Source organism: Lissotriton vulgaris, chromosome 7, assembly GCF_964263255.1.
Source record: "Lissotriton vulgaris chromosome 7, aLisVul1.2, whole genome shotgun sequence".
Taxonomy (NCBI): Eukaryota; Metazoa; Chordata; class Amphibia; order Caudata; family Salamandridae; genus Lissotriton; species Lissotriton vulgaris.
In genome coordinates, this window is record NC_141695.1 from 1,775,020,315 (window position 1) to 1,775,036,513 (window position 16,199).

General features: G+C 58.4%; 1 protein-coding gene across 4 annotated transcripts in view; it reads left to right on the top strand.

The window, feature by feature from the left end:
* Window positions 1–16,199, top strand: part of LOC147706651 (nectin-2-like) — a 205,591-nt gene that overhangs the window by 69,898 nt on the left and 119,494 nt on the right. The window contains exon 6 of one of the 4 annotated variants that reach the window (XM_086933152.1): window positions 5,349–6,920. The exons of the other annotated variants lie outside the window; for them this stretch is intronic. Coding sequence (XP_086789278.1) covers window positions 5,349–5,800 — 452 coding nt within the window. The 3' untranslated portion in view covers window positions 5,801–6,920. Of the gene's footprint in view, window positions 1–5,348; window positions 6,921–16,199 lie in introns of those variants that run through there. 4 annotated transcript variants of the gene reach the window in all.

Consider the following 16,199-nt stretch of genomic DNA (forward strand, 5'->3'; position numbering starts at 1 on the left):
CAGTGCCCAGCCCCCCGTGGGCACCATAGCCCCCCTCCCCGCTGCGCATGCGCCTCCCAGGCTGGAGCTGCCCCGGGCCTCGGAGCGCGTCTTTGTGAATCTGAGGGATGCGAGGACGTCTGACCTACATACAGTGCCGCCCCCCGCCCCCCTCTGCGCAGAGTGGGCACGGGCTTCTAACAAGGCGTTGAAGCATTGGCACCGACACGTGGCCGCGCGGACCTCCATCCTCTCCGGAGCGGGGGGGGGGGGGGGTCTGAGGCAGGGCCCTGGACTCGAGGGGCTCCTGGGGGGCAGGGAGGTCATGGGGGGCCACCAGGGGCCCTGGAGCTGCAGGAACCTCGGGGGAGCCCACCGGGGGTTACATCCAGCTGACCCCAGATGCACTCGCCGGGACACTCCCTTGAGACGCCGTAGTAACAACACACAGAGATCGGCTGCCTTCTCGAGGTGGGGTTTAAGGTGGGGGGGGGTGCTTGGCAGAGACGCCGCAGGCCTAAAGTGTCCTCAGCTGCCAGCTTTGTAAGCCGAGTATGTCAAAGGAAGTGACATGGGGTCCAGGCCCCCAGCCTGGCTTCAGACCCGTCCTTTCACCCCCTGGGGGCTGCAGCCTTCAGATGCCGAAGAGCACACGTCTGTCATCCCTGTGCTGTGTATGCCTTTAAGGCCCCCCCCCCCAGACTACAGACTACACCCCCTCGTGACCAGGCCCCCTTGAGTATACACCGCACCCCTCGTGACAAGGCCTCTTTCAGTATACACCCACCTCTCGTGACCAGCCACCCCCAGTATACACCGCACCCCTCGTGACCAGGCCCCCTCGAGTATACACCGCACCCCTCGTGACCAGGCCCCCTCGAGTATACACCGCACCCCTCGTGACCAGGCCCCCTTGAGTATACACCCCACCCCTCGGGACCAGGCCTCCTTGAGTATACACCGCACCCCTCGTGACCAGGCCCCCTCGAGTATACACCGCACCCCTCGTGACCAGGTCTCCTTGAGTATACACCGCACCCCTCGTGACCAGGCCCCCTCGAGTATACACCGCACCCCTCGTGACCAGGCCCCCTTGAGTATACACCCCACCCCTCGTGACCAGGCCCCCTTGAGTATACACCCCACCCCTCGGGACCAGGCCTCCTTGAGTATACACCGCACCCCTCGTGACCAGGCCTCCTCGAGTATACACCACACCCCTCATGACCAGGCCTCCTTGAGTATACACCCCACCCCTCGTGACCAGGCCTCCTTGAGTATACACCCCACCCCTCATGACCAGGCCTCCTTGAGTATACACCCCACCCCTCGTGACCAGGCCTCCTTGAGTATACACCACACCCCTCGTGACCAGGCCTCCTTGAGTATACACCCCACCCCTCGTGACCAGGCCTCCTTGAGTATACACCCCACTCCACCCCTCGTGACCAGGCCTCCTTGAGTATACACCGCACCCCTCGTGACCAGGCCTCCTTCAGTATACACCCACCTCTCGTGACCAGCCCCCCCCAGTATACACCGCACCCCTCGTGACCAGGCCCCCTCGAGTATACACCGCACCCCTCGTGACCAGGCCCCCTCGAGTATACACCCACCCCTCGTGACCAGGCCCCCTCGAGTATACACCCACCCCTCGTGACCAGGCCCCCTTGAGTATACACCCCACCCCTCGTGACCAGGCCTCCTTCAGTATACACCCACCTCTCGTGACCAGCCCCCCCCCAGTATACACCGCACCCCTCGTGACCAGGCCCCCTCTAGTATACACCCACCCCTCGTGACCAGGCCCCCTTGAGTATACACCGCACCCCTCATGACCGGGCCTCCTTGAGTATACCTCGCACCCCTCATGACCGGGCCTCCTTGAGTATACCTCGCACCCCTCGTGACCAGCCCTCCCCCTCAGTATACACCGCACCCCTCGTGACCAGCCCCCCCCCAGTATACACCCCACCCCTCGTGACCAGCCCCCCCGAGTATACACCCCACCCCTCGTGACCAGACCCCCTCGAGTATACACCCACCCCTCGTGACCAGGCCCCCCCCCCCCGAGTATACACCACACCCCTCGTGACCAGGCCCCCCCCCCCCGAGTATACACCGCACCCCTCGTGACCAGGCCCCCCCCCCCCGAGTATACACCGCACCCCTCGTGACCAGGCCACTATGAGTATACACCGCACCCCTCGTGACCAGGCCTCCTTGAGTATACACCGCACCCCTCGTGACCAGGCCTCCTTGAGTATACACCGCACCCCTCATGACCAGCCCCCCCCCCCCGAGTATACACCGCACCCCTCGTGACCAGGCCCCCTCGAGTATACACCGCACCCCTCGTGACCAGGCCCCCTTGAGTATACCTCGCACCCCTCGTGACCAGGCCTCCTCGACTATACACCACACCCCTCATGACCAGGCCTCCTTGAGTATACACCGCACCCCTCGTGACCAGGCCCCCTTGAGTATACACCCCACCCCTCGTGACCAGGCCCCCTTGAGTATACACCGCACCCCTCATGACCAGGCCTGCTTGAGTATACACCGCACCCCTCGTGACCAGGCCTCCATGAGTATACACCGCACCCCTCGTGACCAGGCCCCCCCCCCCCCCCGAGTATACACCGCACCCCTCGTGACCAGGCCACTATGAGTATACACCGCACCCCTCGTGACCAGGCCTCCTTCAGTATACACCCACCTCTCGTGACCAGCCCCCCCCCCCAGTATACACCGCACCCCTCGTGACCAGGCCCCCTCGAGTATACACCCACCCCTCGTGACCAGGCCCCCTCGAGTATACACCCACCCCTCGTGACCAGGCCCCCTTGAGTATACACCGCACCCCTCGTGACCAGGCCCCCTCGAGTATACACCCACCCCTCGTGACCAGGCCCCCTTGAGTATACACCCCACCCCTCGTGACCAGGCCCCCTTGAGTATACACCGCACCCCTCGTGACCAGGCCCCCTCGAGTATACACCCACCCCTCGTGACCAGGCCCCCTTGAGTATACACCCCACCCCTCGTGACCAGGCCCCCTTGAGTATACCTCGCACTCCTCGTGACCAGGCCTCCTCGACTATACACCACACCCCTCATGACCAGGCCTCCTTGAGTATACACCGCACCCCTCGTGACCAGGCCCCCTTGAGTATACACCGCACCCCTCGTGACCAGGCCCCCTTGAGTATACACCGCACCCCTCATGACCAGGCCTGCTTGAGTATACACCGCACCCCTCGTGACCAGGCCTCCATGAGTATACACCGCACCCCTCGTGACCAGGCCCCCCCCCCCCAGTATACACCCCACCCCTCGTGACACGGCCTCAATCAGTATAGACCGCACCCCTCATGACCAGGCCTCCTTGAGTATACACCGCACCCCTCGTCACCAGGCCTCCTTGAGTATACACCGCACCCCTCGTGACCAGGCCTCCTTGAGTATACACCCCACCCCTCGTGACCAGGCCTCCTCGAGTATACACCACACCCCTCGTGACCAGGCCCCCCGAGTATACACCGCACCCCTCGTGACCAGGCCTCCTTGAGTATACACCCCACCCCTCGTGACCAGGCCTCCTCGAGTATACACCACACCCCTCGTGACCAGGCCCCCCGAGTATACACCGCACCCCTCGTGACCAGGCCCCCTCGAGTATACACTGCACCCCTCGTGACCAGGCCCCCTCGAGTATACACCGCACCCCTCGTGACAGCACCTCCTCGAGTATACACCGCACCCCTCGTGACCAGCCCTCCTTGAGTATACACTGCACCCCTTTTGACCAGGCCTCCTTGAGTATACCTCGCACCCCTCGTGACCAGGCCCCCTTGAGTATACACCGCACCCCTCGTGACCAGGCCCCCTTGAGTATACACCGCACCCCTCGTGACCAGGCCCCCTTGAGTATACACTGCACCCCTCGTGACCAGGTCTCCTTGAGTATACACCCCACTCCTCGTGACCAGGCCTCCTTGAGTATACACCGCACCCCTCTTGACCAGGCCTTCTTGAGTATACACCCCACCCCTTGTGACCAGGCCTCCTTGAGTATACACCCCACCCCTCGTGACCAGGCCTCCTTGAGTATACACTGCACCCCTCATGACCAGGCCTCCTTGAGTATACACCCCACTCCACCCCTTGTGACCAGGCCTCCTTGAGTATACACCGCACCCCTCGTGACCAGGCCTCCTTGAGTATACACCGCACCCCTCGTGACCAGGCCTCCTTGAGTATACACTCACCCCTCGTGACCAGGCCTCCTTGAGTATACACCGCACCCCTCGTGACCAGGCCTCCTTGAGTATACACTGCACCCCCTTTGACCAGGCCTCCTTAAGTATACACTGCACCCCTCGTGACCAGGTCTCCTTGAGTATACACCCCACTCCTCGTGACCAGGCCTCCTTGAGTATACACCGCACCCCTCTTGACCAGGCCTTCTTGAGTATACACCCCACCCCTTGTGACCAGGCCTTCTTGAGTATACACCCCACCCCTCGTGACCATGCCTCCTTGAGTATACACTCACCCCTCGTGACCAGGCCTCCTTGAGTAAACACCCCACTCCACCCCTCGTGACCAGGCCTCCTTGAGTATTCACCGCACCCCTCGTGACCAGGCCTTCTTGAGTATACACCACACCTGTTGTGACAAGGTTTCCATGAGTGTGTAGTGTAATGCTCGTGATAAGGCTTCCTAGTGTTTACCCAAGACCGGTCATAAGGCCTCCTTGAGTATACACCCCAATCCCCTTTAAACCAGGTATCCTTGAGTACACGCCACATGATTTCTGGCCATTCTTCTTAACCACACCCCGTGTAACAAGGGTTCCTTGAGTTTAGATTACCTCGGTCGTGACAAGAGTATACACTTGTGACTGAACTTCCTTGACCGTGCAGCCACACCCCTTGTCACCAGGCTTTGCTGAGTTTATCCCACATGTATCCTGCCACGGTGGTACAGTTTAGATTTGGTTAGGAACACATAGACTCTGGTTGAACAGCACATTACATATTAACGTTGACGCCAAACTGCCTGTACGCTAGTTGTCCACATGATGGGAAAGTGTGTTGGACACGATAGACGGTGTACAGTTGGATACTCTTCGAGTAGCCTCCTGGTTAGCAGATATGTTCTGCATGAAACGCAGTGAAAGCCTTTGCATGGTCCCCAATGCTCCGCCTCCAGCAGCGGTGCACGCGCAGCTAGGGGTTTGTGGGATTGTTCAGCGTCCTCCACCGCAACACGCATGTTTAGACTTGTGCTTTGATTGGCTGTGATTTTGCTCTTAACATGACTCTGGAAGCATCTACCAACACGCCTGTGTTTCTTTTATCCAGAGCGAGCCCTGGCGCAGGAGGGGGACCGCACCGGAGCCATCATCGGCGGCATCATTGGCGCGCTTTTACTCATCGCACTTGCCGGTGTCATCCTCTTCTTCGTGTTCTTCAGAAGTCGGAAGACCAAAGACAAGGGATCCTACACACCCAATACTCGCATCTTTGGCAACGGGGCAACTTCCCAGGAGTTTGCGTACCACGAGGACTCTGACCTGGGCAAGCCGCTTCAGGGAGCCCCGGGCCTCGCCGAGGAGATGCCACGCACTCACACCGACGACGAGGACGACGAGAAGCAGAACTATGACCTGCTGGAAGAAGAGGATGAGCGCTTCAATGAGGTGGGACCCATGCTCCAGTTGAGACCCCACATCCCTCACGACGCCTACCTGGACGATGACATGGAGTCGCAGAACGATGGCTCCATGATCTCCAAGACGGCCGTGTACGTCTAGGCTCCTGGCCTTGCCCCTATGAGCAGGACGTCTTCTAGGGGAGGGCAGTGTGCACCTCTGATGCCTTCTGATACCTGCAGGTGCCATCAACGGATGGCTTGCCAACTTGGGACGCTTTTGAGATTTGATCTATTTGCCATTGTCTGAGGGTGCACATGACTCTCTCCACTCATAGAGACTTAAAGACTTAAAGACTGAGTTTCTTGGCACATATTGTTGTTGACTTGTATATTGTGAAACCACCCTGCCTGCAGGAGGTTCTGCCCGCTCTGTTGAACTTTCCCCAGTGGACCCCATTCCACTCTCTTGGCGTTGGCTCTTGATCCACTCTACACTGAAAGCGACTGGCGGGGTGGTCATCTTGTCTTGTGGTGTCGGGGATCTGGCAGGAGGAGGTACAAGGGTCCTGGCGGGGTGGTCATCTTGTCTTGGGGTGTCGGGGATCTGGCAGGAGGAGGTACAAGGGTCCTGGCGTGGTGGGCAGATGTGTCTGTGGGTGACAGGAACCGGTGGTACTGGCAGGGCTGCAGATGGGAAGCCCTGGAGCTGGCAGGGGTGTGCATGTGTCCATGGGTGAGTGTAAGTTGCAGATCTTGCAGGTACTGGCACGGCTAGGTAGAGGGCAGGCCTCCTTGTGGCCCCTGGCACAGACTGCCCAGTCCTTGCACTGTGGGGCCTCTCCCCACCCAGGCACTCTGCAGACACCTGTGGCTTTGTACCCAGTGCCAGGTGGGCTGCCAACTGTGGCCTCCAGCCCCGCTCCCCCCTGGGCTCCCGCAGGCGAGGCTGGGGTGCTGTTGCACACAGGGAGGCTCCTGGCTGACATGTCACGACTACTCGGCGGGTAACACTACTTTTATTATGGGCGGTGAAGGAATCGTTTTTTAAAGATGTTTATTTGTAAGTAAATTATTAGTGTAGAAACAAGTGTTTTGAAATGTTTTGTAAATGGCTGCTTTCGTTCCAGACAGGTGGGGGTTCCTCGCGGGGGGCGGGGGGATTGGGTGTTGGGGTGCATTGCAGCTCCTCTTTTGTTTACCCCCACTCTTGTAATTGACAGTTTGAGATGTTTTCCACATTTGCTCTGTTTTTGATCAGTAAAACTTATTTTTTCTTTAAATGGGTATTGGAATCTTGATTGCCCCTCCCTCCCCCCCCCCCACCCTTTCACCTCTCACCCCTTGCATGCTCTCTGCCTTGGTTGAGTAGGACGTCAACCCACGTCCATTTCAGAATGTTCCATTTTGCTCCTCCTTCCTAAAGCTGTTTTCTATTGTAATTGCATTTATATAGCTCTTACTACCCCTGAAGGGCATCAAAACACTTTATTGGCGAGGAGGACGCTACTCCGGCACCCATAAAGGATTAGTGGTGAATTAGTAAAGTGATATATGAAAGTAATTTGCGTGGTGGATATGTCAGTCAGTTCTTTGGATTGAGGAGGATAGCGTACGAATAGAAGAGGGAAAAGGTTTGCATTTATATAGCGCTTACTACCCCTGATGTGTTGAAGTGCTTTTCGGCGAGTAGCACGCTTCTCCAGAGCCAAAAAAGAATTAGTGGTGAATTAGTCTGGAGAAATATTACATTAGTTTGAGCGGTGGACATATTAGTCTGTTATTTGGATTGAAGAGGATAGTGGAGGAATAGAAGCGGGAAGAGTCTAGAAAGTATATATATATATATTTTTACATCTAACCATACCTTTACCACTTTCACAAAATATGCTGATAATAAATGCTACATTAAAATCTGTTGTGCAAGTGACTTGCCTCCCCACCGAACCCCCCCCCCTCTCCGACAAACATCAGATGCAGAGCAGTGGAGAGCGGCTGGGGCAGTGCAGATGGATAAAGGAGTGAAGAGTTGCTGGGGCAGTGCGGGTGGATAAAGGCCAGTGGAGAGTGACTGAGGCAGTGCGGGTGGATAAAGGCCATCGGAGAGTGACTGGGGCAGTGCGGGGTGGATAAAGGCCAGTGGAGAGTGACTGGGGCAGTGCGGGGTGGATAAAGGCCAGTGGAGAGTGACTGGGGCAGTGCGGGGTGGATAAAGGCCAGTGCAGAGTGACTGGGGCAGTGCGGGGTGGAAAAAGGCCAGTGGAGAGCAGCTGGGGCAGTGCAGGGTGGATAGAGGTCATCGGAGAGTGGCTGGGGCACTGCAAGGTGGATAAAGGCCAGTGGAGAGCGGCCGGGGCAGTGAGGGGTGGATAAAGGCCAGTGGAGAGCAGCTGGGGCAGTGCAGGGTGGATAGAGGTCATCGGACAGTGGCTGGGGCAGTGTCAGTGGATAGAGTCCATCGGAGAGCAGCTGGGGCACTGCAGGGTGGATAAAGGCCAGTGGAGAGCGGCCGGGGCAGTGAGGGGTGGATAAAGGCCATTGGAGAGCAGCTGGGGCAGTGCGGGTGGATAGCGGCCAGTGAAGAGTGGCTTGGGGGGATCGTGTGGGTGGATGTAAGTTTGTGCAGGGACCATGCACTATGTTTCTTTTACTAGGGTGCCTTTTTAGGGGCGCAAGTTGCTTGTACGCAGCTCTCCGCTTGGCTGGTGGCTGTTAGTGATGAGCGCTCTCCAGAGTCGGGTGGCTGCCTCTTCTTTTTCAGGGCTCACCTGCGGACACCTGTAGTAGACTACTGAAAGAAGTATTTTGGACAACGGCATTACGTGCACTTGGCTTTTGGTTGAATTTCTTGTCGCTCTTGTGTTTGCTTATTAAATGGCTTTTCTTCGTCTTGTGAGTCCCTCCCCTGGAGAAAGTCTTCTTTACCAGTCTTGGATTTGGATTGTATCCTTGCGCCGACATTCATGGAACTATTTCTTTTTCTTTGCTCTTAGCACTAACACAGGATTTTGAGAAGCAAAAACCAGGACAGGCCAGACATAAAAAGTAGTATTAATGCCTTAACTCTTACTTCTGTATCTGGCCTGTCCTGTTCATTTGCACAACCTTGTAAATATGTGCGCACACACACAGCTTGTAAGTTAATGTGCTTGTATGTGTGTATACATATATACACACAAACCCACATGTGCGCTAGGCGTGTAGCTGTGTGTGTATTTCTTCAGAGGCCCTGTGTATGGAGCATATATCTGCTTTGCGGAATGGCCTGACCTTTGTTCGAAAAACCAGGACATTTACCTAAAATTACGAAAAGTGACTGACACCGGGACTGTCCGGGGGATTCTCGGGCATCTGTCACCCTACACTCTTTTCTTGCTCTCCCGATATGTTTCGTTCATCAAGTCCTCTCCTGCGTGCACTCTGTAACTTTCCACCCCCTCCTCCTCACTTTCTGCTTCCACCTCTCCCTGTTCTGCTTAAACAGTTTTTGAATCCTCTCTCGACCACCTTTCTTGTTCGCCACCGGTCACAGGTGTTTTCTTGATCTGTGACCCTTGACCCCTCCTGCCCAATGCTTCTGTTGACCCCCTCCCCCTTGTTTCTTTTTAGGTCGAGCCTGGGCAGCGCATGCGCGGCTCTGCGAGGCGTGCTGTATTGAGGTATGGAATAGAAGCTCCGCCCATTTCCCGTCTATCTTTTCAATTGGCTTCTGTAACTGTCCTTTTAAAACCATTCCTAGTCCCTCCTGGATACCGCCTTGTCTGCATTTGTAACCTCCCATGAGGACTGGACTTTTTAGCTTGTGTTTCACGGTCTGCTTTATTAGGCCGGTGAGCACTATTTTCTTTAATAATCTTCCCCTATTCCACCCACGCGGCGGCGGCACGCTTACTATTTTAACAGGTGCTCGCTTCTATAATTGTTTCTTTGTCTCGATTACTTAGCTTTCTTTTTTTTTTTTTGTTGTACGCAACACCACTTAATCACAACTGACCGGGAAACTAAGCAAACCATTGTGGACGCACAGCGTGCCCAACTCTGTCAACATCTCCCCTGTTATTTTCACAACATGGACGCTGCACTTTAGGTTGCACCACGGCACCCTCTTTTCCCTGCTTTGCTCCTTATTGCTGTCCCACCCCTGGGCAGGCGCTAATCTTTGAGCATGAACAATACGGGTGCCATGCTTAATATTTTAAATCTCCACCTGGGTGCTTGGAGCGGCAGCCTTTTCTCTCTAAATTGGCTTGCAGTATTTTCCTCCACTGAACTCCGACTTCCAGGTTGATGCTAAGAATGCCCCACTCAGGCTACCCAGCTGTTATTGATTTACTGGAAATACTGCTGTGGCTCCAGGGAGACAGACGGTGACTCTCCTTGAGCTCTCCACCGTGGCTCCAGGGAGACAGCCAGTGAGTTTGCTCGAGCTCTCTGTCGTGGCTCCGGGGAGACAGCCGGTGAGTTTGCTCAAGCTCTCCACCGTGGCTCCAAGGAGACAGCTGCGGAGTTTGCTAGCGCTCTCTGCTGTGGCTCCAGGGAGACAGCCGGTGAGTTTGCTCAAGCTCTCCACCGTGGCTCCAAGGAGACAGCTGCGGAGTTTGCTAGCGCTCTCTGCTGTGGCTCCAGGGAGACAGCCGGTGAGTTTGCTCGAGCTCTCTGCCGTGGCTCCGGGGAGACAGCCGGTGAGTTTGCTTGAGCTCTCTGCCGTGTCTCCAGGGAGACAGCCGGTGACTCTCCTCGAATTCTCTGCCGTGGCTCCGGGGAGACAGCCGGTGAGTTTGCTCGAGCTCTCCACCGTGGCTCCAGGGAGACAGCCGGTGACTCTCCTCGAACTCTCCACCGTGGCTCCAGGGAGACAGCCGGTGAGTTTGCTCGAGCTCTCCACCGTGGCTCCAGGGAGACAGCCAGTGAGTTTGCTCGAGCTGTCCACTGTGGCTCCAGGGAGACAGCCGGTGAGTTTTCTCAAGCTCTCTGTCGTGGCTCCGGGGAGACAGCCGGTGAGTTTGCTCAAGCTCTCCACCGTGGCTCCAAGGAGACAGCTGCGGAGTTTGCTAGCGCTCTCTGCTGTGGCTCCAGGGAGACAGCCGGTGAGTTTGCTCGAGCTCTCTGCCGTGGCTCCGGGGAGACAGCCGGTGAGTTTGCTTGAGCTCTCTGCCGTGTCTCCAGGGAGACAGCCGGTGACTCTCCTCGAATTCTCTGCCGTGGCTCCGGGGAGACAGCCGGTGAGTTTGCTCGAGCTCTCCACCGTGGCTCCAGGGAGACAGCCGGTGACTCTCCTCGAACTCTCCACCGTGGCTCCAGGGAGACAGCCGGTGAGTTTGCTCGAGCTCTCCACCGTGGCTCCAGGGAGACAGCCAGTGAGTTTGCTCGAGCTGTCCACTGTGGCTCCAGGGAGACAGCCGGTGAGTTTTCTCAAGCTCTCTGTCGTGGCTCCGGGGAGACAGCCGGTGAGTTTGCTCGAGCTCTCCACCGTGGCTCCAGGGAGACAGCCGGTGACTCTCCTCGAACTCTCTGCCGTGGCTCCAGGGAGACAGCCGGTGAGTTTGCTCGAGCTCTCCACCGTGGCTCCAGGGAGACAGCCGGTGAGTTTGCTCGAGCTCTCTGCCGTGGCTCCGGGGAGACAGCCGGTGAGTTTGCTCGAGCTCTCCACCGTGGCTCCAGGGAGACAGCCGGTGAGTTTGCTCGAGCTCTCTGCCGTGGCTCCTGGGAGACAGCCGGTGAGTTTGCTCGAGCTCTCCACCGTGGCTCCAGGGAGACAGCCGGTGAGTTTGCTCGAGCTCTCTGCCGTGGCTCCTGAGAGACAGCCGGTGAGTTTGCTCGAGCTCTCCACCGTGGCTCCAGGGAGACAGCCGGTGAGTTTGCTCGAGCTCTCTGCCGTGGCTCCGGGGAGACAGCCGGTGAGTTTGCTTGAGCTCTCTGCCGTGTCTCCAGGGAGACAGCCGGTGAGTTTGCTCGAGCTCTCTGCCGTGGCTCCTGAGAGACAGCCGGTGAGTTTGCCTGAGCTCTCTGCCGTGGCTCCGGGGAGACAGCCGGTGAGTTTGCTTGAGCTCTCTGCCGTGTCTCCGGGGAGACAGCCGGTGACTCTGCTTGAGCTCTCTGTCGTGTCTCCAGGGAGACAGCCGGTGAGTTTGCTCGAGCTCTCCACCGTGGCTCCAGGGAGACAGCCGGTGACTCTGCTCGAGCTCTCTGCCGTTGCTCCGGGGAGACAGCCGGTGACTCTGCTCGAGCTCTCCGCTGTGTCTCCGGGGAGACAGCTGCGGAGTTTGCTAGCGCTCTCTGCTGTGGCTCGTTCCTCATTGCGATAGGCAACTTTGAGGCTGGCCCGCTCCGCTCTCTCCTAACGCCATTTGCAATGCAATAGGTCTTTCATTTGCAAAAGTTTAAACTATTAACATTGTAACTGGAAATGCCTTTTATTTGTTTTAAAAACAACGCATAAATAAAAGGCATTGTCATTTACAATGCCAATCGCTCAAACTCTCGTAATTGCGAGACCTATTGCATTGCAAATACTTGTTTAGAATGGCCTGGAAGATGGATTTTGCTCCGACACAGACGTGAAAGCGAGACCTATTGGCTTTGCCAGTGTTTGTCTCCTTTTCACTCCCCTTCCTCCTCGGACATTTGCGCATTCGCTGCGCTCTTGGAAGTGGCCTGAGCTTCCATGGACGCCTGTGGGTGGCAAGGTCTCTGGGACCGCAGATTACAGCCCCCCCACAACCCCAACGCCTCCACGCCGCGGGCCATTTAACTCCAGATCCTTCCGGAACCTTCACTTCCGCGGTCTCATAAAATGCAACAAGTTTCCTCCGAAAATAAAATGAAACTTTGTTGAAAGGTGTCACTTGTTGAAATGCTGGTTTCCGTTCTGTGTTCACGAGTCCCGGCGCAGAGCGTGTCCGGCCTGTGACCTTGGGGCTGCCTTCTGACCTGGGCGGAGGGAGGGGTGGGGGCTTGAATCCCATCTCCTGCTGGGGTGGGGGTCTGATGACGTCAGCCCCACTCCCCCCATGGTAGAATCTGTCCCGGCCAGAGTCCCATCTCCAGGTGTGTTTGTTAGAGGGGTCTGATTTGGGCAGTTGTGTGGTTTGTTACCAGGGCAGTTCTCTGCCCCCTACAGTCCCTCTCTTGAGTCCTCTGTGCCTCTCTCTCGAGTCCCCTCTGTGCCTCTCTCTCGAGTCCCCTCTGTGCCTCTCTCTCGAGTCCCCTCTGTGCCTCTCTCTCGAGTCCCCTCTGTGCCTCTCTCTTGAGTCCCCTCTGTGCCTCTCTCTCTTGCCTCTCTCTCGAGTCCCCTCTGTGCCTCTCTCTTGAGTCCCCTCTGTGCCTCTCTCTCTTGAGTCCCCTCTGTGCCTCTCTCTCTTGAGTCCCCTCTGTGCCTCTCTCTCTTGAATTCCCTCTGTGCCTCTCTCTTGAATTCCCTCTGTGCCTCTCTTGAATTCCCTCTGTGCCTCTCTCTTGGAGTCCCCCCTCTGTGCCTCTCTCTTGGAGTCCCCCCTCTGTGCCTCTCTCTTGGAGTCCCCCCTCTGTGCCTCTCTCTTGGAGTCCCCCCTCTGCCTCATAGTTTCAGCTGCTTCCGGTCTCACCGGCGCCCAGAGGCCGCGCCTGTTTGTGTTTCCACGCTGTGCTGACGTCACACGATACTCTGCTCTCCGATACTATGACCTCTCTAGGTGTCACGGGGACGCACTCCCCTCGTGTGACCCTCTCGTGTGTCTCGTGTGTGACCCTCTCGTGTGTGACCCTCTCGTGTGTGACTCTCTCGTGCGTCACCCTCTCGTGTGTCTCGTGTGTGACCCTCTCGTGTGTCTCGTGTGTGACCCTCTCGTGTGTCTCGTGTGTGACCCTCTCGTGTGTGACCCTCTCGTGTGTCTCGTGTGTGACCCTGGCAGGGGTCGGGATCCTCGCCCCGTGTGTCGCCCCGTGTGACCTTGGCACCTGCTGAGGGGTCTGTGCAGAGCTGTGACCTTGGGATCGCTGTCACCTTTCATGAGCCTTGGGGGCTGGGAGGGGGAGGGGCGCCTTCATGACCCCCCACGCAGTCCACCCGAGAGGCCCGGTGTTCATGTATTGAGCACATATGGGGCGGGGGTGGTACCATCGGTGCTTCGGACCGTGGGCGCCCCCCCCCCCCCCCCGACCCTGCGCTGCAGCGCGGCGGCTTCGGGGGGCATCGCACCGTGTGACCTTGGTGCTTCCAGGTCCTCACCCCTCCCCTCCCCCCACACATACACAGCGCCTCGAGTCCTTTATTGAAAGAGCCCGAGGCTGCGCCGTGCTCGGCTCTGCGGCCGTCGCCCCGTGTGATCTTGGTGCCTGCGGCGCCCCGCAGCCGGAAGTGGTGATCTCTGCAGGTGTGGGGGGGGGGGGGGGGCGGGGCCTGGGACAACGAAACTCTGGGCGGCGTCACTTCCGCGTTCTTTCCAGGTTTCTGTCCATTGTGGCTGCCCCCCCCCCCCCCTCTCTCGGATGAGACAACCTTGAGCCGGGCGGGGCCGGAAGGGTTTGCTGTGTGGACAGCAGAGCAATGAGTCACAGGGGGGGGGGGGGGGGGCGCATTGTGGTTTCTGCTTCTGGAAGTGCTGATGGAGTGTCTCTGAGGCCTGTCCAACCCCCGCTCTCTCCTCTCAGCTGTCTCTCGAGTGCAGGGTGTCCCTGGGTGTCTCGTCTCTGAGACCTGTCCATCCACGGCTCTCTGCTCTCAGCTGTCTCTCGAGTGCAGGGTGTCCCTGGGTGTCTCTTGTCTCTGAGGCCTGTCCAGCCCTCGCTCTCTGCTCTCAGCTGTCTCTCGAGTGCAGGGTGTCCCTGGGTGTCTCGTCTCTGAGACCTGTCCATCCACGGCTCTCTGCTCTCAGCTGTCTCTCGAGTGCAGGGTGTCCCTGGGTGTCTCGTCTCGGAGACCTGTCCATCCACGGCTCTCTGCTCTCAGCTGTCTCTCGAGTGCAGGGTGTCCCTGGGTGTCTCGTCTCTAAGGCCTGTCCATCCAAGGCTCTCTGCTCTCAGCTGTCTCTCGAGTGCAGGGTGTCCCTGGGTGTCTCGTCTCGGAGACCTGTCCATCCACGGCTCTCTGCTCCCAGCTGTCTCTCGAGCGCAGGGTGTCCCTGGGTGTCTCTTGTCTCTGAGGCCTGTCCAGCCCCCGGCTCTCTGCTCTCAGCTGTCTCTCGAGTGCAGGGTGTCCCTGGGTGTCTCGTCTCTAAGGCCTGTCCAGCACCCGCTCTCTCCTCTCAGCTGTCTCTCGAGTGCAGGGTGTCCCTGGGTGTCTCGTCTCTGAGACCTGTCCATCCACGGCTCTCTGCTCTCAGCTGTCTCTAGTGCAGGGTGTCCCTGGGTGTCTCGTCTCTGAGGCCTGTCCAGCCCCCGGCTCTCTGCTCCCAGCTGTCTCTCGAGTGCAGGGTGTCCCTGGGTGTCTCGTCTCTAAGGCCTGTCCAGCACCCGCTCTCTGCTCTCAGCTGTCTCTTGAAAGTCGGCTGTCCCTGGGTGTCTCGTCTCTAAGGCCTGTCCAGTCCCGGCTCTCAGCTGTCTCTCTAGTGCAGGGTGTCCCTTGGTGTCTCTTGTCTCTGAGGCCTGTCCAGCCCTCGGCTCTCTGCTCCCAGCTGTCTCTCGAGTGCAGGGTGTCCCTGGGTGTCTCGTCTCTAAGGCCTGTCCAGCCCCGGCTCTCAGCTGTCTCTCTAGTGCAGGGTGTCCCTTGGTGTCTCTTGTCTCTGAGGCCTGTCCAGCCCTCGGCTCTCTGCTCCCAGCTGTCTCTCGAGCGCAGGGTGTCCCTGGGTGTCTCGTCTTTGCGGCCTGTCCGGCCCCCGCCTCTCTGCTCCCATCTGTCTCTCGAGTGCAGGGTGTCCCTGGGTGTCTCTTGTCTCTGAGGCCTGTCCAGCCCTCGGCTCTCTGCTCCCAGCTGTCTCTAGTGCAGGGTGTCCCTGGGTGTCTCGTCTCTGAGGCCTGTCCAGCCCCGGCTCTCAGCTGTCTCTCGAGTGCAGGGTGTCCCTGGGTGTCTCTTGTCTCTGAGGCCTGTCCAGCCCCCGGCTCTCTGCTCCCAGCTGTCTCTCGAGTGCATGGTGTCCCTGGGTGTCTCTCGTCTCTGAGGCCTGTCCAGCCCCCGGCTCTCTGCTCTCAGCTGTCTCTATAGTGCAGGGTGTCTCTTGTCTCTGAGGCCTGTCCAGCCCCCGGCTCTCTGCTCTCTCTATAGTGCAGGCTGTCCCTCGGTGTCTCTTGTCTCTGAGGCCTGTCCAGCTCCCGTCTCTCTGCTCCCAGCTGTCTCTCGAGCACAGGGTGTCCCTGGGTGTCTCTTGCCTCTGAGGCCTGTCCAGCTCTCTCCTCTCAGCTGTCTCTCGTACAGGGTGTCTCCTCTCGTCTGAGGCCTGTCCAGCCCCGGCTCTCAGCTGTCTCTCGAGTGCAGAGTGTCCCTGGGTGTCTCGTCTCTGAGGCCTGTCCAGCCCCTAGCTCTCTCCTCTCAGCTGTCTCTCGAGTGCATGGTGTCCCTGGGTGTCTCTCGTCTCTGAGGCCTGTCCAGCCCCCGGCTCTCTGCTCCCAGCTGTCTCTCTAGTGCAGGGTGTCTCTCGTCTCTGAGGCCT